At 39.5% G+C, this 21680-nt stretch overlaps 1 protein-coding gene across 1 annotated transcript in view; it reads right to left on the bottom strand.

The window, feature by feature from the left end:
- LOC125716031 (pappalysin-1-like) overlaps positions 1–21680 on the bottom strand; it is a 110926-nt gene that overhangs the window by 33161 nt on the left and 56085 nt on the right. Inside the window, exons 10-14 of the mRNA XM_048988255.1 lie at positions 21012–21208; positions 10965–11072; positions 10591–10726; positions 10164–10377; positions 5655–5823 (exon numbers count right to left, since the gene is read on the bottom strand). Coding sequence (XP_048844212.1) covers positions 5655–5823; positions 10164–10377; positions 10591–10726; positions 10965–11072; positions 21012–21208 — 824 coding nt within the window. The remainder of the gene's footprint in view (positions 1–5654; positions 5824–10163; positions 10378–10590; positions 10727–10964; positions 11073–21011; positions 21209–21680) is intronic.

Genomic DNA, 21680 nt, shown 5'->3' with positions numbered 1-21680 from the left:
AAAATGCAATCCAGACTCAGTTGCAAGCAGTGTCCTTTTTCCACTTCTCCTTTTCCTTTCTCCCCCTCCTTCACTGGAGATCCTTTATTGGAAACAGATCTTTTCGGGTCACTGTGCACTGGAGTTATGACTGAAAATTGGAATCGAAGACCACACAAGGGATTGCACAAGTGTGTGCATGGGTGTATGTTTCAGACCGAGACCATTTGAAGATTATGTAAGGTCTTCAGCCAGCCAGAACCTTACAGGCCTTTCTATGTTATCCTTTTTTAACTGATACAAACAGCATGTTTTAGCGAAGTAAAAATGTTTTACAGATTTCATCCAGTTCAACTGTTTTAAGTTCACCATTCTGGTGAAATTAATGCCTGTAACAGAACTATTATACTCGTTGATGAAAATTTTCATTAAATTATATATATATATATACATAGGACTGCTGAAAACAAAGTAATGCCAGGACTGTTTAGCAATATTATACTATATTATAACTGATGCATTTATTTGTTTTTTATGTTTAAAGATGTATTATTACATATTACTTTTTATATTGTAAAACAGAGCGCTGTAACCCCTGTCCCCACTGTCCTGCTTTTGCCTACCGCACATAAAGTTCTCAGGCACTTAGCACATTTTACTCTCAAATAATAAAATCAAATGAAAAGAACAAAACAAAGAAACAAAAAGCCATCGGTCAAACAATTCCCTGTCTGTTACTCCTCTCCTAGTTCTTTCAGTCTGAAAGGTCATCTCCATAGGGCATCGCACAAAGTTTTAACAACCTGATATAAAAGAATGTTGCTACAACTTTTGATCGCTGTTATGACAGTAGCTATAAATCAGGCAATGCTGTCACCTCTCCAGGCAGACAGAACGCACAGCCCCCAACCTTCTGAAAGCCTAGGAAATCCCTTCGGTAGACCCCAGACAGCAGCGGTCACTGCTCACTGTTCTCGCCGGCCCCGCCGGACCTCCACCAGCCCAGTCTCAGGATTAATTAGACAACCGCACGTATTTATAGCTAGCGAACAGCCCGCAGGCTCCAATGAAGATGAAAATGCCTCTCATTCTCTCTCGCACACATGTGGAAAGACATGCACACGCAACGCGCCCTCTGCAGCAGGGTGCTGACTGCAGTGCTGTTTTCGTGACAGCATTTCACATGGTTATTAAAAGAATTATAGTTTGTACCGCTAACTTATGTGAGCAGTCTGGTCTTTTTCACGTTGTTAGTTTTACACAATGAACAGTGGTCTTTGAGGTGAATAAACACTAATTACCCTGCAATTAGCCTTCTGAAAACTGCGGCCTAAAACATTCAGCTAGTTTGTGAACCGATGAGGCAGTCTGTTTGTTTGAATTAGAAAAACAAGCAGCTTTTGACTCTATGGCCTTCCAGTATCGACTGCTGAGTGTGAAGTTGTAGAATTTATTTTATTGTAATTAATTCAATTTATAATTAATTCAATTTATCATTTATTAAAAAATGATGACATATACCAAATTATCACATTGGAAATGAATATGATATATTTATATGTACTCCTGTAAGACTCCCTAAAATATCCCAGAGCCTCTGTGACACTAATTTATTGCATGCAGGCACACCAAACTGGGGAACACCATTGTCCTACATAGCAAAAACAGTGGTTTCTCTGTCGTCTTACTGTTAGAGTAGCAGGTGAAACCCCTCTTTATACCCTGTTTATACCCTGTTTATAGACCTACACCCTGATCACCTTTTTTCTTATTGTCCACGGTTTTTTCCTCGGCCTTGCACTTCTTCACCAAACATCTGCATCTCTCTCAGCCTCTATCCCCCTTTTTCCTTCTCTTCATTCCCTGCCTGTTGACAGATGACTATGCCTTACAGGCCTTCAACACCTTGGGAAACTTGGATAGTTCCTTGGTGTTCCTGAGGAAAGGTCTGCCTCCAACTGACACACAACATTCCAGACATCTCTTTATATTCGTGTGCGTTTCACTTTTGCACTTTTAAGTAACTGTAAAGAGCATTAGCGCCCTCAGCGTGAAGGAAGCGAAAGTGTGTGAGGAACTGAACACAACTGCAACGCACTGCTTTAAAAATGCTTTAAACTTAAAAATGATATCATTATAGTCCCTGATTTGCTTCAGTCTTATATTCTTTATATTATATTTCATTAGCCTATTAAATTACTTTTGACATTTTTATTACAATCTGAAATATTATCATGCTATTATAACAACTCCTTTGAGTATTGTGCATATTTTAAAACAGCTACTCCATACTGTATGTATTATAAGGAAAACGGAAAGGTTCTTTCTTTGAAACAATGTATTAGTCTGTTTGAAAAGAAAATTTTAAAAAGCATATGTCATTCATCAGCATTGATAATCCCCTAGCAACAGCTTCCTCAGCCCCATAAACAGTAAAGAAATTAATTAACAGAACAACAGTACAAACCTAACAGCAACAACAACAATAATAATAATAATAATTTAAACAACAAAATCAAGGACTGAAAACATACATGGGAAGATGCTGCTAGAAATCACATCTAAATTTCATCCTTGTCATTTTGGTGGGACATATTGCATAACAATATTAAGAAACTGAACAATTCCAGTAATTTTCGCACAAACTTATTAGCACTAAACCTATTATATCAAATATATTATATTATATCAAATTGATATTTAAAGTTGTGCAGATACACGTGTAACAAAACAGTGGGCAATCTTTTTTAGAGAAATAAAAAATATCAGGGATTCTCCAAAAAAAAAGGAATCAAAAACGATGGACAAAAACTTCTGACAAGGGACACGATTCAGTTATTTGTATTCGTTTAGTTCAGAAATTCAGTTAATGTATCACAAAACACCCACGTAAAACACCTTGGGGTGACTCTGTTGTGAAAGCCGCTATATAAAAATAAATTAAATTGTACTGAATTGAGTTAGGCTCAGTAAGTAAAGGCTGTGTGTTACTTTCCTGTGTTCAAGCAATCCTCAGCAATCCCTAAACTTGCCTAATTACAAGAGGTGTTAATGAAATGACCAAAGCGGTGGGGAGCAGCAACAAGAAGTGAAGGATGAATAGGAAGCAAAAAGAGGTAACGTGGAAAGAAGCTAAGAAGCAGCTTTTTATGTTGTGGCACTTACTGGGGCAACTCGCCCCCCCACCCGACCCACTTTGTCATGAGTGAACAACAGGACCTCACGCCCTCCCTAACCCTTTCAGTCTCCTCTCAAAAACACACAGGAATGGCCAGTAAATAGTAGTCGGAAAAGGGAACTGCCCTCCCATTGGGCGGGGGGGGGGGGGAGGGGGGGGGGCTGCGTGCATGGAGTTTCCTTCTTTTAAAAATTTACAGCTGCCGATTGCTCCTCCACTGAGTATTTAACTACCACTGGCTACTGTGCCTAATTCAACACAGATGCCTTGGATAGATATTTTCTAGCCCCCAAAGCCTTCCTTAAACCCTCCCTCCAAAATAGAAGAAAAAAACCAGAAACCTCCTGTCCCCCGTCTTCTTCTGACCTCATGAGATATTTTTCCTACTGGGGATGTGGGAATTCCAGTACACGCACTTCTTTCAATAACACCTTGGCAGAAGAAATCACAAACAGCCTGGCTTCCTATGGTAATAGCTAGGATGGGGTCTGCACAGTAGAGTAATTACAGTATGAACCCTGGTGTCCCCAAACATGCCTTTGCCTTCTGTTTTCTGTAGCACTGGCATGTAGTTTAATCTGCGAGGTTCACTCACCCAAAATGTTAAAATAAAATGCCACATAAAATACCTGACCAATGGACAAATAATCATGGGTGTGAGTCTAACATGAGATGATTACTGATACATCCGTCCTTCTAATCCAGCACGCCTAGCAGCCTACAGATCACAGACGATATTCTCTTCTCTGCTGCGACTGGCACTTTCCAGCCGCTACACATTCTTTGATGCTTTAAGCTATTGTGGTGATATTCTGCTTAACAAGCACAACCTGTGGTCATTGTTTTTAGAAAGGAACGCTCTCCCCACGAAGCATGCATGCTTCTCTGGAGAGCCTGAGCTGTTTGCAGTGAGGTCCTTTCCCTCCTTTGACTTTCATTCTGTGAGCATACATGTGATGAGCCGATGAAAAGCAGACTATCACTACACATAGCAGTGTGACCAGCACTACAACGGAAATCAACAAGGGATGATGGCCAGATGAATTATCTTGGGCTTACACTATATTCAAAATAAACAGCATTATACTCAAACATCTTCCTTTATGCACTACATTCTATGAATGAAGCTCCAGTCAGTTTGAAAAGCCTGTAGACTCAGAAAAAGTCAAAACGCCACCTTGTGATAAGCTTCCTCTTCCTGTCCATGATCCCCTAACCCATCTCACACAGGACGAGGCAGACATGCGCAGAAACATGGGAGCCTCAAGTTTTAAATCATTGCTGCTTCCTTGCACTCAAAATAAACCCTTTTGTTGGTTCACTTTGTACTAATTGGAGTTGTTTTTACTTCTTCTCAGACCAACAGTGAAAAAAAAAAACCATGGAGAAAAAGCAAAATAACACTGGTTAACACAAAAGCAGATTCCGCTGCTTGTGTTTGTGTCTCTGATGTGGGCTGTAATGCATGTACTCTGTGTCAGCCCATTTACAAATCAACAAAATGAAACCAAGAGGCAGAAACAAAGCAGTGGGTTGCCTACAGGAATGCCGTGTACGTTTCACTGCTTGTGCTGGCCGTCCCCATTTGAACCAGGCGGCAAGGATGGCGGCCGGGTGCTGATGTGTGAACGGCCCATGTGCCAGAACACCCTCTGTGGGTCGAGGCCAAAGAGTTGCCTGGCTGTGGTAGGCATGCGCAAGTCCCAGGGAGGGGAGCAAAAGAGAAAAGCGGCAGTGATCCGCATCTGTGTCACCAGTGCTGGCCCCAGGGAGAGCGCCGGCAGGGAGCAGCGGCTTTAAAGTGTTTGGACGGCAAATAGACCTGAACGAATTACATCCCTACTGCGTACGCTACAGCTTTCGTTAAACGCTGTAATAACGTTTGGCTGAAATTGGCCTGAACTTGTTCATATACAGGGAGAAAAGAAAAACACATATAACCACCTACACAAAACTAAAATTTGAATACACACAAAATCCCAAAAAAAAAAGCATTCATACTGGTCCATATTCCAGTATACAAGTATAGAATAAATTGCCATTTTTACTGCTAATCAAACTGATTGTTAATCACCAGATACAAAGACAGGGCTCCATATGTGTATATATATAAAATGCTGTTTTGAAACCCTTCAATCTCGTTTATCTAATTTTTCATTTTCATGGATTACAATTCTGTTGAATGGACACTAGTTCCCATGACTTCATCCTTCCCAAATAAAGATCAGGGAAAGAGACACGAGTCCACAAACAAGCCAACACCTCAGGCCACTCCCATCTGCATTTATTGGGAACATTAATTTATATATGAGGCATTTATTTTTGGCAGATTATCAAACAGGACACTGGAAAAGATTGCCATGTCTGCTGAAATCATAAAACACAATGTACTGTTCACAACTGAATAAGAGTAATAGCTTCGACTAAACTCAAATATGTGAGTCTAAAAAACCCTGTTCATTCCCACTGGGTCTGTTATAGGTACATTAGGCCCTACCTGGGTCTTGATGATGTCATCATCCCGGTGGATCTGCAGCACATATCCACGGTTACAAGTGACTGTGCAGCGAGCCCCATTAAAGTATCTAGGACTGCTGCATGCCATTTCAGCATTGCGGATGAGAGGTCCTTGACAGTAGATGGCCTCGCATGAGTAATGAACACAACTAGGAAAAGCAGAATATTGTAGGTTAGGGCACCGACCTTTCTGTCAGAGGGGTGTGGTTTCAAACCTTGAGAATAAAACATCAAAACGTACTTTGCAACCAGTAACCAGCCAACGGGGTCATACATAAAAGCATTTTGAAAAAGAAGCTAAACAAAAGCGTTATTCACATGTTAGATAATAAACTCTCAAAATGAAATTCAGGATAATATTACAATAAAGGCAAGAGAATTTAAAATATACAATAACAATTCATGGTGATAGAGAAATCCATTCTGAAAGGATGGTATACATGTTATATGATTTTGTTGACCTTTGTTGCTTTAAATGTGCTCCATAAATTCATTTTGATTTGATCTGAGGTCAGCAGTAAAGGTTTGCTACATCACAGGTGACCTCATCTATTAACAATTCTGCTAAATGCACTGATAATTCTTAACACAAACAAGGAATAAAGTGACTTTTCAGTAACAACATGCAAAAGGGCACAATTTAAAACAATATAAATCTTTGTAAAAGACGCAAAACTTCTAAAATGCTGCAGAATTGCCCTGTGTGTGTCTGAGTGATGGAACAGCATCCCGTGCAGCTGCTCTGTTCTTCCTGGAACAGACCGTGGGACTTACTGTGACCCAACACCGAACAAACAGTTACAGAAAATGGGTGGATGGACAATTTTCCTTTAGGGTCTAAATACATGCGCTATAAATGCTCACTGTTTTCAATTAAATTGAATATACCTATTTAGAACATTTACCTTCACACATAAAATTAATTGAGCACGTAACAGAACACCCAAACAAAGCTCATAAGTAATCAATAATAAAACTGAACTGATGAGCAATTTGGCTACAGAACTAATAATAAAGTAGCTGAGTAATAACTACTTTACATTAGAAATAAAAAATAAATATGCTATCAATTTATGGATAAATATTATGTCCATACATAAATGAGAAGTCTATAATGGTACAAATCAGTATTGCTGGGTACAAACTGTATTAGAGTAACTAGCTGGTTATGCTGGAAAGGTGCATTATCTTCATCTGTTCTTAATTACAATGAATAATTTGAGTAAAAAGGTAATATGTTTTTACTCCCATTTATTAGAGCGCAAGAAAATGACAGTTACTGGCACTGTTATAAAACCGTCATTGGGGGGAAATGATTCCACCTTATATTCTGACTGCTGGAAAAGTCTTCGTAAATTTCCTAAAAAGCTGAAAAGAAGCTAGTGCTTTAATGACACTATCTGACACTGCCGAGTGTTAATGTACTCGCTCGTGCCAGAAAAGGCGAATGATGGCTACTTCACATTCGCTGCACCTATTCACAGACGTGTTACAATGCCCAGCTGAAGTTTCATAACAAACCCTGACACTGCCATAAAAGTGTTATGAGTGGAAAAATGGCTCCCATTTTACATTACAAGCACAATGACAACCTTCATTAATCATTTACACAGAAGGTCTAAAGCCCAGCACCAACTTACATTACTGTTATATAGTCCTCTCAAAGTGTTTGATGAGACACCAAAAGCTGTAAAATAGACAATAGTTTTTGGAAAGAAACAAAAAAAAGCTCCCTGGTTTATTTCAATACATGTTATTTCATATGAAAACTGAATGGGACTGGTCCCACTACATGCCACAGTAAGAATGCCCTTTTATGGTCTTATCTAAGAGAATAAAGAGCTAAAATGTATTATATCGGCTCTGTTTCAGATATCCAAAAATGTTCGTTGCCTCTGAGTACCTAGGTTGTTGAAAAATGATTTAATAGCATAAAGGTTTTATTGAAGATGCAGTAGATGTGAAGTGTAGAGCGCTGCTGGGTGAATTACTTCTCCTTATCAGATGAACGGCTTGGACGAGCGGATGCGGGACTTAGAGCAGTAACTGGACAGCATAGCACAGACAAAACACAAACTTGCCCCGCTAACCACAGCTGACAGCTATTATATCTGCCAGCCCTGGAGCAGAGAAGCTACAAAACCAGCTTCCTGGCATATGGAGGTGAGAAAACACGCAGCGCTGTTCATTTATTCTGTGTGGTTTCCACAACATCAAGGGATGTTATTGGGCCACCATCTCTCATTACATATGCAGTAATGAGTCCACACACGCATGTATGCTCCAGCCCATGCTATTTGAAATATGCTCCCTGGAGGTCAACTGCAGTCGGCAGCACGTCGTCTTTTGTTTTCTTTTTTGTAACGCAAACCGAGACGGTCGGTGGACTGTCCCAGTGACTCAGACATCTGTTGGTATCTACTCGTGTTTCTGCTTTCACTACTCACAGAAACAGAATTACTGCACCAGCTTGGGCTAATCAAGGCCTGCAGCAGGGGCTTAAGAAGCAATTACATTCAAGCCACAAATAAGACGAGAAAGAAGGTGTTGAATTTGAAAGCGTGCGTGTGTGTGACAAATATTGATTATCTCACTTCTTCATGATCATATATGGTACCTTGCTAATACTAGATATAATGGGGTGATGACATTGTATCGGAAAATAATCACAATTACTAATAGTTTTCACTGTTATAATTTATTCAATAAACTTGCACCATGGTGGCTCAGTGGGTAAAACTGTAGCCTCATACCTCTAAGGTCGGTTCTTGCTCCTGTCTCAGTGAAGTTATGTGAATTGAAACTTCTAAATTTCCCATAGTCTGATTGCATGTGTGTGCTCTGCAGCTGTATGGCATTCTATCCAAGGTGTCCCCTGCCTTGTTCCCTGTGCATCTTGGAATAGGCTCCTGCAACTGTACCAAGTGAGCAGCTAGAACATGGATGGATAGATGAATGGATGGATGGATGATGGACGGACGGATGGATGGATGATGGACGGACGGACAATACCCAAAATATTAAGTGAAAGACAGTAGTCAAAAATTATGCCTTTTGCATATGATGACCAGACATCTATCAGAAAGAGAAGAATACATATTAAGAAAACTGGTCAAACGAGGGTGTCCAAATATGTTCCACATGTCCACCTTGAAATGTGTAAAGCTACTGCACCCAAACTAAAGGGGGGGGGGATACTATTACCAAAAAATGGAACATAAAACTGGATTATGTTAATAGCTATGTTGTTAACAACTTTGGGGGATCAGGGACTTGGTGTTTTTCACAGCAGCAGAAAAGTATTACAAAAGACATGGTGTTGGCAGCAGAGAATTGCTGGCCTGTTACTCACGTCTGACACAAGGCCAGCCCAGAAGACCAGTGGAAGGGGAAGCAGGAGAGGAGGAAGCAGATGAGGCAATGAGCAGCCACTAAGTCTAAGATAACCATGTTTTTGTCTCTCACGATATTGTGTCCAATTTGTACTCTAAATTAAGAATAACAACAAACATCCTAAAGAATCATAATGATCTCTCAGAAGCTAACGAATGTGAATATATCATTTCTTAATAAATGAACGGGTATATCCATTGGGTGATTATTTATCACTGCTCTGTAAAACTGAACTGAAATATTTTTTTCTTTAAATACTAAATATTTCAGGAAATGAATCAATAAACGCCATCTTGGTGTGCGAAACAGGGGTTGTTTTGGACAGTTCTTTGTTTTTAGAGAAAAAGCACACTGAAGCAACAACAGGTCGCCGTTGTGAAATACCGAAGATCCCTTGGAAGCAGTTTTGGCGTAGGTCCATCATGTTGGTTCCGTCCAGTGTTCCAACCACTTGGCTCGCAGTGATGGACCCATCTTTATTCCACAACCTCATACTGTACACTTTGCCGTGCCAGGATGATATAAACCATACAGTATTAAGCTGAGAGCTGTTAAGAGCTACACATTTCAATTGTTATTCTTATTATTATACTTATTATTGTCATTATCATTATTTCCTGATTACCTCAATGCTCTGCATGGGGTAAGAGATTTTAGCAGGGGAGCAATCAGGCTCAGATTACATGACAGTACAACCAATGCCAACAGAATTCTGCGTGTGTGTGTGTGTGTGTGTGTGCCCAGCTGATTGTTTAGCTATGCACTTAGTGGTTTTGTCTCTACGCTACCCTGACCGGATTGCCTTTGACTTCCGTCTGAGTACCTATTTTCTTGGCACTGTTAGACAGAAAAATATTAAAGGAGACACCTCTCAAAGAAGAAGAAGAAATCAGGCAGGAACAGGACTACAAAGCAGATTTATCCAAAGCTGGTGACCAATCACAAATAGATTCCTGACATCAGTGTTCATTCTGCGCAAAATCAACCAGCTTTCTTTATACACTGGGAATACATGAAATATATGAAGTAGTTGGTACCATCTAATGAAATAAGCAATGCGTACACAAGTACATCTACTATGCTTTGGGTAACATACCTCTGACCCATAGGGTTGTATATCTCATTGCTCTGGCAGCCGCTGATGGTGATGGGGTCAAAGTATTGGAAGGACCGGAGACCCACCCCAGAGATAGCCACCAAATGTGAGCGAAACTTCACCACAATAGCTTTGGTGCGGTAGAAGGCCATGCTCAGGTCATGGTGCACAGGAATCACCAAGGGATTGTTCCTACAGCTTAGACGCCATTCCCCTGTCAGGTGATAGAAACAAGGAGACCTCCCATTCAGACAGGGGTATACAAGGCACATTGTTGTATATTACCCAAATTACTGGGTTAATGTATGTGTACAAACTGATAATTATCTGAGGCAGTCTTCACTCAGGGGTATTGTACTGTATGACCCACTATGACATAGTTATGAACTCATGCAACTACAATCAGGGGAAACAAAAACACACAAACCTAAACTGTGTATTTGCTCCTTGGTGTCCATTAGTTGAACAGTAATATTGCATTGGGTCTGGTCAATGTAACCGGTCCCATCTGCAGCCAAATGAATTATGACAGCAGCAGCAACCATTGGGTGAGAATAGTGTGCCTGTAGGGAAACAGAATGGCACCATGAAGGAATGTTTGCACACACATGTATATCTGTTCAAATGCGCTACACTTTTTACTTATCATTGTATACCCAAACACATGGTACCACTATTAAATATTCCCAGTAATTACAAATTACAAAAAAAAAACAAACAAGCACATGCCTTTTTGCTTATAACTCACTCCACATGTACCCCTAATATCTGCTGACAGTCCACTTGAAAATCTGCTCTAACCTTGAGCCAGTAGTGAGGGTTCCAAGACTGCTGCTGGGCCTCTTGACATGGGAACCAAGCATACTGGGACACTCCATCGGAGAGGTCAAATGCCTTTGACTGGCAGGTCTAAAGACAACACAAATCAGACAGTACACAAAAGGTTAGCATGAACTGTGTAACGTTACTCCGTTTGTAAATAGGGATGATCGCTATTGGAGACAACACTCCAACAAAACAATACTGCCTACGTTAATAAATCTTTTTTTTCCAGAAATATTATCCAAAAATGTAACAAGCCTTGAAGTTCAAAAATTAACTTGGAAAAAGAAGATACATTTGTCTTTCCTGTATATTCTGTCAGACCGTGACCTACAGCCATATGGTTCTCCCCTGCGTAATTCTACTGAGAAGTTGCTAGGGAAAACAAAGATATGTTGATCCATTACATATGATATGATGGAGTAACGTGGCAAGACCATTAACGCAAAAAGAGCCTGAAAATCATGAGGCGAGAGAGGACCTTTGATCTTTCCTCAAGTCTGATCCAGGAACTCTGCTCTTCATCTTGCACAGATGCATTAGTGATAACTACTTCAGCCCCTTCGTACTGCTTCTCCAGTGTTTCTTCACTTGAGTTTATAATAATGTGCCTTTATTTTTGCAGTATTCGGGCCACAGAAGATGAAGGCAGCATGCAGACACAACGTCAAGCAGGAGGACGTCTAGTATCCCATTGCATCTAATAATACACCTATTAGTAAATATTGTAATCTTGCAACTAAGCCTTACACAACTAAGCCTTACATAAATGAAGTTGCATAAACTTAAAATGCCGTTGATTTAGCCTCTACTGCCTTTACAAACATCTTGTCATGCTTATAGTGAATTTACCAGAAGAGATCTTGAAATCCAATGCTTTGGAAGCCATTACTTATATATATGTACCTTAGAAATAATATCACATCTTTTGTGAAAAGCTGACAATCAATCCCAGAGAAAGCTACAATTCAGGTAAAGTGGTGAAACTATATAATTAAAGATATTTAATATATATTAACAGGACCACTGTCATGCTAAAACCAGTTACCATTATTTGATATAGACACCCACACAGGTAACAAATATGAGGAACAAAATGAAGAATTATATACTTGTATACAATCTTTGTATACAAAGTCAGCAAAAAAAACATAAAATTGGAAAACGCACAAAAAAGTTCTAAAAAGTCTCGTAAACAACAAGCATCCCAGGATATCCATTTAAATGTATACCATGTAGTACTTGCCATCTGGAGTCAATTGGTATTTTTACAAATTCACAACTATAAATGGCCAGACTTAAGCACACAAAGCTTATCCCCAAAACTTTCTCGAGGAGACTGATGTTCTAATAATGTCAGATCCCTGACGACAACATTTAAATATTTTCAGTTACCCCTTCACATTAACAAGGATGTTTTGTGCAGGCTGTCTGCTAGCTGTAGACAGGTCAGTATAAAGTAGATGAGCTTTCCAGTTGCTTTTGGCAGGCAAGCTGATTTCATCTATAGAATTGTGTGTTTCATTGTGTCTCGGAGTTGTTGAGGCCTGAGGTCAGGAACCCTCTAGTGACTCCAAAAAGTTACATCACTGCGAAGAGTAATAAAATCTTTTTAACCAAATGAAATTTATGAAGACAAAGTTAACTTTATCAATGAAAGAGCCTTGTTAGTATAGCCTATAGGGGAAAGGAGAAACAACAAAAAAATTAATGGCTTGACTTTATTGCAGAATATGGTGGTTTATTACCTTGGTAGCAACTTAAAAGTACGAGTTTTAATGATTGCAGACTTCCTATTGTGTAATGTCATTGGAGTAATTTTTCACTTAAGCCTCAAATGGAAGGAGAAAAGAACCGTAGTATCTTAAACACTGCTCCCAGAATCTTGCCACAGCAGAACTCAGAATGTTCTTAAGTTAATTACAAGCAAATTACCTGAAGCGCTCACTACTGAAACTCTGTAATAGGGGGGTGAGTCTGCAATTTACTATTGAGACGTAATTTAGGCCATCTGGAAATTTACAATTAGCCTCAGAAGCAGCGTGGTTAACTCTGGCAAACCTTGGTCTGCAAAAGCGCATTTTGTTTATAGAGTGCCACTTGAAATGAAGCTAAACAGAAAGAGCTGCCAGTAGACTTGTCACGCTGGGATAGCAAAGGATCATGGGGACGAGGGGCCGGGCCAGCCAGTCCAGACACACACGGTCCCCAGTGGCCAACCGCCAGAGGAGTGTCAAAGTTCTGTGAGAAAGCTTTGTTTGGAGGCCCCAGGGCTGATTAGCCCTTTAATGGCAACGCAAACAATGCAACCTTCCGCGTCAACAAGAGTGCAGTGCATCGCCCATGTTCTGCTGAATTGTTACCAACAGGCCATCCAGCTTATTACCGGCATTTGTTAAAAAAGAAAAGGAAATCCTCTCCTAGTACAAGCACACACACACACACACCCACACACACGCACACACACACACACTTACACAGAGGTTTGTAATTATAGCTTTGTGGGGACTCTCCATTCATTTCTATGGAGAAAATTCTAATAACAACATGGCGCCCTTAACCCCCACCCAGCCCAAACCTTAACCATAAGTAACCAAACAGAATATGAGACTTTCGGAATTTTTAGTTTTTTGGTTGCATTCACAGATCTTTGTGGGAACCTAAAAGATGGTCCCCACGACATAAAAAAACAGGTTTTTATTACATTGTGGGGGACATTTGGTCCCCACAATGTAATATAAACCTAATCCACATACACACACACATATACAAATAAATAGATAAATAAATAATCATGGTAATAATTGCCCTGTTTAATCAGACTCGCAGCATTTCCTGCCGATGAGGAACCCCCTGCCACGGTAAAATCAGGTTACCATTGCAGGCAGAGACAACACGAAAAAAAGGTTTGTGACGGAATAGCAAAAGTGCAGGACATAGAATTACTGTTCTAATTGCATCTACCACTGTGCTTGTTCACAAAGTTTTAAAGCAATTATAGCTACAATGGTTATATTTTTTGCTTTGCTAGACTGATGTTTTTGAATAAAACACATCTGACTAAAACATTTTCAAAAATTGAACTACGTCAAGACTTTCCGAACAACTCTTATTTTCACGGTTTGTTTAGATTACATTTATTTTTGAAGTATTTTGAATATTGTAAAAACCAGTAACTAATATCAGTAAACATCACAAAAAAGGGTAACAGTCATGTATAATAATGATGTGTTTGTCTTTATGTGTATTGTTAAGTCATACAGTACAGGAGCCTATCTATGTGTTAGAAAACCTATGTTGTTAGGCTTGTCTAAAACTCTTAATTTAGAGGCATATAACAGAAAAACATGTTAGCATAAATGTTATCATTTAGAGTGGTCTTTTAAATGGTAGGAGCGAGCAGACAGAATAGCATGTTCATGTATTTTTATTTATGTATTTTAAACAGAGAAATGACGGGTGTGATAACTAATGCACAAGGCCTCTCGCTAACCCAGTACATGGAATACTGAACCATCCCTCTACAAGAGCAGAGCAGCATGCTACAGATTATATACCACAATACCAGGATATAATCTAGGCTAAGAGACTCTTGTCCAATAAAAGATGAGTATCCTCTAGAGCAGATAATGTCAGATCACCTCCCGGGATTAAGGTCCTAGAATGGCTTGCATGGTAGCTCCAGTACGCATGGCACAGTGCATCACACACAGTTTGCAGTGCATCATACAAACTGCAGCTGCCCCTAGAAACAAACCAGCACCGAGAAATGAGAGTTCAGCCTAAACTCCCACCTGTTACATACACGAGCAAGAAACGACTGCTTTATGAAAAGCGTGTTAAACCAAATTACAATAATTTCTCTTTGCCCTTTAATGTTTCTACAGTAAAAAGGCAGGTATTCTTTAGATGCATATCAGCACAGGCACCTAATATAAGGAAAACGACATTTCAGCATGCTTAACTGCTCACCACCATGCATCTGGGACTTGTGGCATTACAAGTATTGATTGTTTTCAAATCGTAATCAGACAGACCAGCTTTGCAGTTTACTGTACTGTAAACTGTCTGCTTAATAATCTTTAGTACAGGGTTCCAAAGTTCCATCACATCACTTTTTAGGGGGAATTTTTCTACTGTGAGCACTTCTAAAAAAACTTTTTCTGCATTTAGTAGCTGGGAGCTATCCAGTCATTTAACGCATCATATTGCAATGCATTTTTTATTTTTCTTGGACAGCAGGCTTCACTACACACCGAACTGTATGTCCATCTATCTACTTCTCGACCATGGCTCCATGTATGTGGAGTTTACTTGTCCCCCCCGTATTGTCATGGAATTCCCCCCTCCCAACACCTAAATTGCCCCTGCGGTGGGTTGGTGCCCAAATCTGGGTTGTTCCTGCCTTGCGACTGTAGCCTCCAGCATAGGCTCCCCCCCACCCACCCATGACCCTAAATAAGACAAGTGGTAACAGAAGATGGATGGGTGATATATATATATATATTATTAGTATTTAATATTGACATCATTAGCTGAGCTAAAAAATAAATGTAATAAAACTACATTAGCTGTAATCAGATCAATACACTACCTGTTTTTCCTCCATGATACTATACTTTCTTGATAAAGTCTACTGCGTTTAGCTAAGTAGGTCACAACATGATGGATGAATAAATTACAGGATGGGTAATATAAAGCTGATGCAAAATACTCTTCCTGAAATTAAACTTATTCATTGTGCACTATTTTGCTACATTTTATTATGTAGTTTTTCGGGGTTTGGGGATCACATAGAAGAAATCAATTTTATGACATTTGACTCAGTGACAAGTTTGATAACTATAATTATCGGTAGAAAAGAAATGGTCCGTGTTTGACTGTTAATGGCTAAAATGGGAATGAATTTCTAGTATCTAAGTCATAATCAATAAATGTGCTCAAGCTATGCTGATTGTGAAGACTCAACCATTGTTAGCTTTATTTAGGATTACATCAGAAAAAAAGCATAAATTAGCAAACTTTGGAGGTGTATGGGCTAAAGGCTGCAAAGTCTAAAAGGCAAATATATCAATGTTGCATAGAAGCTGCATGCTATGAGAGTACACTTAGCCAGCCATAGAATGCAGTATCAAGAGGACATGGGAGAGGGCATAAGCTGGGCTTTCATATGTATCAGAACCTCAACAGATTCTCATGGTGTGTCTTGCTGATGGCAATGGAAAAAAACTCCAATTTTAAAAAAGCAAAAAACGATTCTGAAATGACAAAAAAAACTTAATACATATGAAAATGCGCTCAGTGAAATGTTGTTGTGCTGGCTGTGACGCATTTGGTGCCCCCTGATAACCCATCCATTTCAGTGATGTGGTTTGTGTGGTAATATTAAAATTCCCCCGTAACACTTTCTAATACCATAGGTCTTTGGTGATGGCTGCCACGCGGCAAATATGGTGAATGACGCTGTTCCTATGTATAATATCTTTCTTCTCTGTTTTAAAATCCAAATGCTATTTAATATCTACAAGGTGTGGTTTTTTATGACCAAAAACTGTGAAAAATGATCTCACAATCACCTCCCACGCAATTTTTTAACCTGAAATTAAAAGTAATAAATCAACAGCCACTGGCACTTCTTTAGAACAAATCTTTTTATGGGGCAGAGTGATTAAGTGCCTGCTTTATAAAAAGAGCAGAATTCTCTTTATATATTTTGAAAAAGAAGCACTGTTCTGAAAATGTGTCTTACTAGAAACAATTAACTGCATAAGGTTCGGGCCCAGAGATCAGATGCTGGAAGCAAACATGCCCAGCTTTTAAACTCACATATTGCTGCTGCAGGACCTGGAATGGAAGCTGTCCGACACCCGATTTTGACATCAGGCCCAAGCCATGTCACATTTGGTACAATTCAAGGCCAGATGGGACAGAAAAATGCACTTTCAACATTTTCACTTGTTGTATTCTAGCACGGTGTGATGAATTTCATGATGGTTCTTATACAGAGTTGATTTTGAAAGAGCCTAGAAGGTTTTTTTTTGCAGTATTTCTTAGGCTTGTTCCATAGTCATGTAGTCAGTTTCTGTAAAATAGGAGCGGGATACACAGCTTTCAGCTTAGGTAGCTTCTCTCTTTCCAGCTTCACTGTTTACATTTACATGCAACTTTTTCCTCAGGTATTTTAGTTCTCCTTTAAACCAGGTGAATCAGGGACCTTAAATGCGTGCATGTGTGTGTTGGTGCGTGTGTGTTGGGGTGGCGTGGGGGGGTTGGGATGGCCACAATGAGACTTTGCATGCTTAAAATTTACCCACAATTGTACAGTGGTACTATGTGTCTTACAGAAAATAACAGAAAAGGAGTCCCTGGTGAGTGCCTCCCCTGCAAAGCTCAGAGAAAGCATGCAAGCTATGCTGCGGGAATGTCTCCTTTGGCTGGTCAAACGCTGAAGGGGAACCACAAGCTGCTCAGCTGCTACGCACTATGGCGGCGTGTATATTTTTATTCCTAAGTAGAAGCGCTGCATTGCATGTTATATAATTTCTCACCCGATTGTATGCTTGGCGTGTTGACAGCGCATTGTTTCTCCTTCAAGCAGCCATGATAAAAGGGAGTTGCTGCGATCTCAGGTAGCCAAAGCGCCGCTGTGAGATTCCCGCTTTAGCGGGCAAGGTACAGCCTCACAGCCGCCACCAAAACAGGATTCACATCAACTGGCAGAATGTTTAGCATCTGGACATATAGAGAGCCTCTGAGGACATAGACAGAGACTTTAGAAAAGCATAATGCGATACATACAGCCTGGTGAACCAGACAGCAACTGTCGCAGTTTGAGTTGAGCCAGGCTGGATTGTGGCTACTGTAACAAAACAGAAATTTAGAGTAAAACCCAGATGAGCCTAAGCTTGGAGCTCTGCTATCGTGTGGCTCTGACACGAGACAAACACTGAACAAAAACCAGTTTCTATTATTGCTTTGTGAAAGATAAAATGGAAGTGAGCAATAATTTTTTTGGTCTAGTGTTTTCTATTTCATGCATGAAGGTACAGAGGCAAGTCATCAGTGTACTTAATTTTATTTATAAGATTTTTTATGACTCATTAGCGACATTTTATACTTGCAAACAATCATCAGTTATGTCTTCATGCTGGTGGAAGCTAATCTTTTATTATGAGACATACTGTAGGATGATAGAAGTGGAAAGGTTGAGAAAAAAGTTTCCTTTTTTTTGATGGATATAGAAATGATAATTATAATCTGATAATCTAGCATACTTAAAAAAAACTACGTAATAAAAAAAATGAAAGAAACTTCTTTGAAAGAAAAGTATTGAGATATCAACTAGTTAACTTACGAGCTTGTAGGAATAAATATTTTGTTATCTGCAGAAACCAAAATGAAAACAGTCCTCTCTTCGCACGTAAAGATGGGGTCATATTGAAACTGATGTCGACTGTTGTAGAATCTAAGAAAGGTTGGATCATCTAGACCAGAGCACTAATTCATGTTCACTTTCTTTTTATGTTATTTGCTAATCTTAGTTCTACTACATACTTTCTAAGTTTGTAGTATTCATTTGTCTGTGCATGTAAAAAAATACATAAGAAGCAAAATCATTCAACACATGCAAAAGATTTGTCCCAAACCTCAATATCGTGTTCTGCAAAACACTACAGACAGAATTTTAATATATATGGTGGGACATTAGCGTCAAAAAGATTTATAATTTGGTTATTTGTGCAGAAACATATTACTTACTTCTCTGGTGTAAATCTAAACAACCTTTAATGAAATAAGCTATAGTATTTCAGTTTCGGTATTTTAATGTTATCAACAGCAGGATCAATGTTATATTCCATAATAACGAAAATAAAAGCTATACGCAATTCCCGAAAAATAGGGTGCAGCTACATGCAACAGAACTCATTGGTCTATGGAATCTAATTATATAAACCAAAGACTCAACCATTTCAGCTGCATTTTCAAAAGACCAATAATGACTATTTCTGTCACATTACCCTAAAATGAAGGAAGGCTCACATGTAACACCTAGTCGTAAATCTCTAAAAATACATCTTCATATTGCTATTTTGAATCATTATGTCAGTACTGTCCCATTCCATGTGTTTTAGTGTATCCTGCTCCAAACTGTTGCGGTTTGGGTATTATTTGTTATACAGACTGCTGCTCCAGCAAAACAAGCAGCCCAGCTCACTGGTGAAAGATAAAGATAAAGATGCTTTATTGTCATTGTACAAGTACAATGGGATTTTGTTTGGAGCACCAGCAGATACACAAAATTTACAATAAAACCCAAAGAATAAAATATGCACACACACACACATATACACACACATTCACAGTGAATAAGGTGCTGGTAGCTTAGTGCAATACAATCATACTCATGAATGATTATGATATTGTATAAAGTGCAGTGCATTTTCGCAGAGATAGAATTAGAGTTATACAGCTGGTTTAAGCACACAGTGAAGCAGGTAGCTCTGCCACTCAGTTATGGTAACAGTGTGGTGAATGTCAGCATTGAGGGTCATTCTTTCCTATCTTAGAATAAAGGATTTTATCCTTAAAGAATGAACTTGATGCCGGTAAACTTTCACATTTCAGAACTGCTTCCCATACTTCAGAAATTATAAAACCATCAAAGGGCTTTGTGGTCTTCATTCCAAACCATGAGCGTATGAGGTATGCATTATTTGTAAATAAGGATTCCGTGGGCAGCCCACACTTGGGACGGTCTGTGTGCTTATTCATCATTACAGCAGCGATGCTGATTCCAACGTTCATGCACATCCAGTCAGCGGAGCAGGATAAATATGCGCATTCTAGATACCGTAGGGCTACCCCATCTCTTCAGCTCCAGAAGTGGGTGAAAAGGAGAGCAGTAAGAGAGTCAGGACATCTACCTTCTATTCTAAATACGCCATAAAAAATGAATGAAACTGTCATCTGGTTAGAACTGGTGCTAAAACAGTTTGATGTAATACTTTAGAGCAGTGTTTCCCAAGCCAGTCCTCAGGGACCCCCAACCGGTCTACGTTTTTACGTTGTGTCTCCCTGCAAGGCAGTCTGGGGGTCCCAGAGGACCAGGTTGGGAAACACTCCTTTAGAGATGGGGCTGCCAGCCATTCATTTACAGAAACACTAGTCTGTCCTTATTCCCTCAATGCTATAGACTGAATCCCTTCACTCCCACAATCAGCACAGCAGAGCCACTCAATTCACAGCTATGGCCCAGCCACTGGTGATTGGAACTTATTTTGTTAATGAATTTATTTAATGCAATACATATGTGCAAGATGTAGTTGTATTAGAAGCACCATCTTCATGCAACAAGAATTGAAGATGCATAATCGCATTATTATTTTGGAGTCTTTCAAACTGTATTAGGGCAAATCTGTCAGTTTTTGTAGACAATAGCTTACAGATAGAGACAACATAGCTTTGCTCTTACAGAACAGAGGGCTCATCCGCAGGGCACTTTGCCATACTGCTGAGTCCAGCATTTCCTTTGTTGAAAGCAGGATCCAAGCGAAACATTTAGTAAACATTGCAAGGTTAAATCAAGAAATCATTTATACTCATTACTCTTTTTATTGGCTTTAGGAGACCTTGGCAATTGCTGCAGGGGATGGCTTTGGCCCCACAGGACAAAAGGAATGCACAAGCATGAATTCATAATTCTCTTTATGTAACTTAAGTAGTCTAAATATATAAATATTTGTCTACCACTGGCAGACCCCAACACTGGGACACTTGGCATGGAGTAACTTCCAACAGTTTTACACCACGAATGTGTATTTAGCAATCAGTTTAAAAAGGCAGGATGCAAATATCTGACACTAAATCCAATGGCCCTAATCTATTCTAAACACATGTGTTTAACCTGTGTGTTCTGTCATTCAGTCCAGGAGTAACTTTATACCGCAATGCTAGTGAAACTGCTGCAGTCAGAGGCCATGACATAAACACTGTAAAAAGAGGACAAAAATTTGAAGGATGCCTCACCTTGGTCACCGCAGGGTACCCCACAGCAACATCTGCTGGGCAGTGAACACTCTCCTCGTGGGATACCTCAATCTTCGTGGCCCACTGGTCCAGGAAACCACTTGGCGTGTAGAGGCCGCAGTCCCGCACACTTGTTTCCCGCTCAAATTCTTCACAGATACCATCTCCATCATAAAAGTAACATATGCTGGGCTCATCTGCAGAGGAACAGGCAGGGGGGGCATAAGTCCCTTATTAAGTGAGGGCAAATCTAAAGCCACATGAGAATTCACATGCGAGTGCAGCCATTTCAAATGAAGTTTTCTTTTTTCTTTTTGGAAGATGTAGAATATTAATCATAAAGGCAAGAATAGAATACAATTTAACTTTCACTTGCCCCGTCAACAGCTATAGAGTGTAGTTTCTGTTTGCATATAATTACTTCAAATTCTGTACTTTATCATCTCTGAAAATACATATCTAGTTTCAAATCTTTCCAGTTGCAGTGCTGAAATTTATATGGGCAGAATTGTTGTATTTCTTCAGATTAGATGTCAATACATCAATTATAATATATAATTTCAAAGCTTGGCAGTTTCATTTTGTCTTGCGATAAACCTTTTGGCTTCGGAATGGAACCTTGATTTTTCTAAATATTTTTTGTCTAATTTCGGTCTAGAGAGCACATTT

The sequence above is a fragment of the Brienomyrus brachyistius genome, chromosome 2 (assembly GCF_023856365.1).
Source record: "Brienomyrus brachyistius isolate T26 chromosome 2, BBRACH_0.4, whole genome shotgun sequence".
Taxonomy (NCBI): domain Eukaryota; kingdom Metazoa; phylum Chordata; class Actinopteri; order Osteoglossiformes; family Mormyridae; genus Brienomyrus; species Brienomyrus brachyistius.
This window is presented reverse-complemented; position numbering and strand designations above follow the sequence as displayed.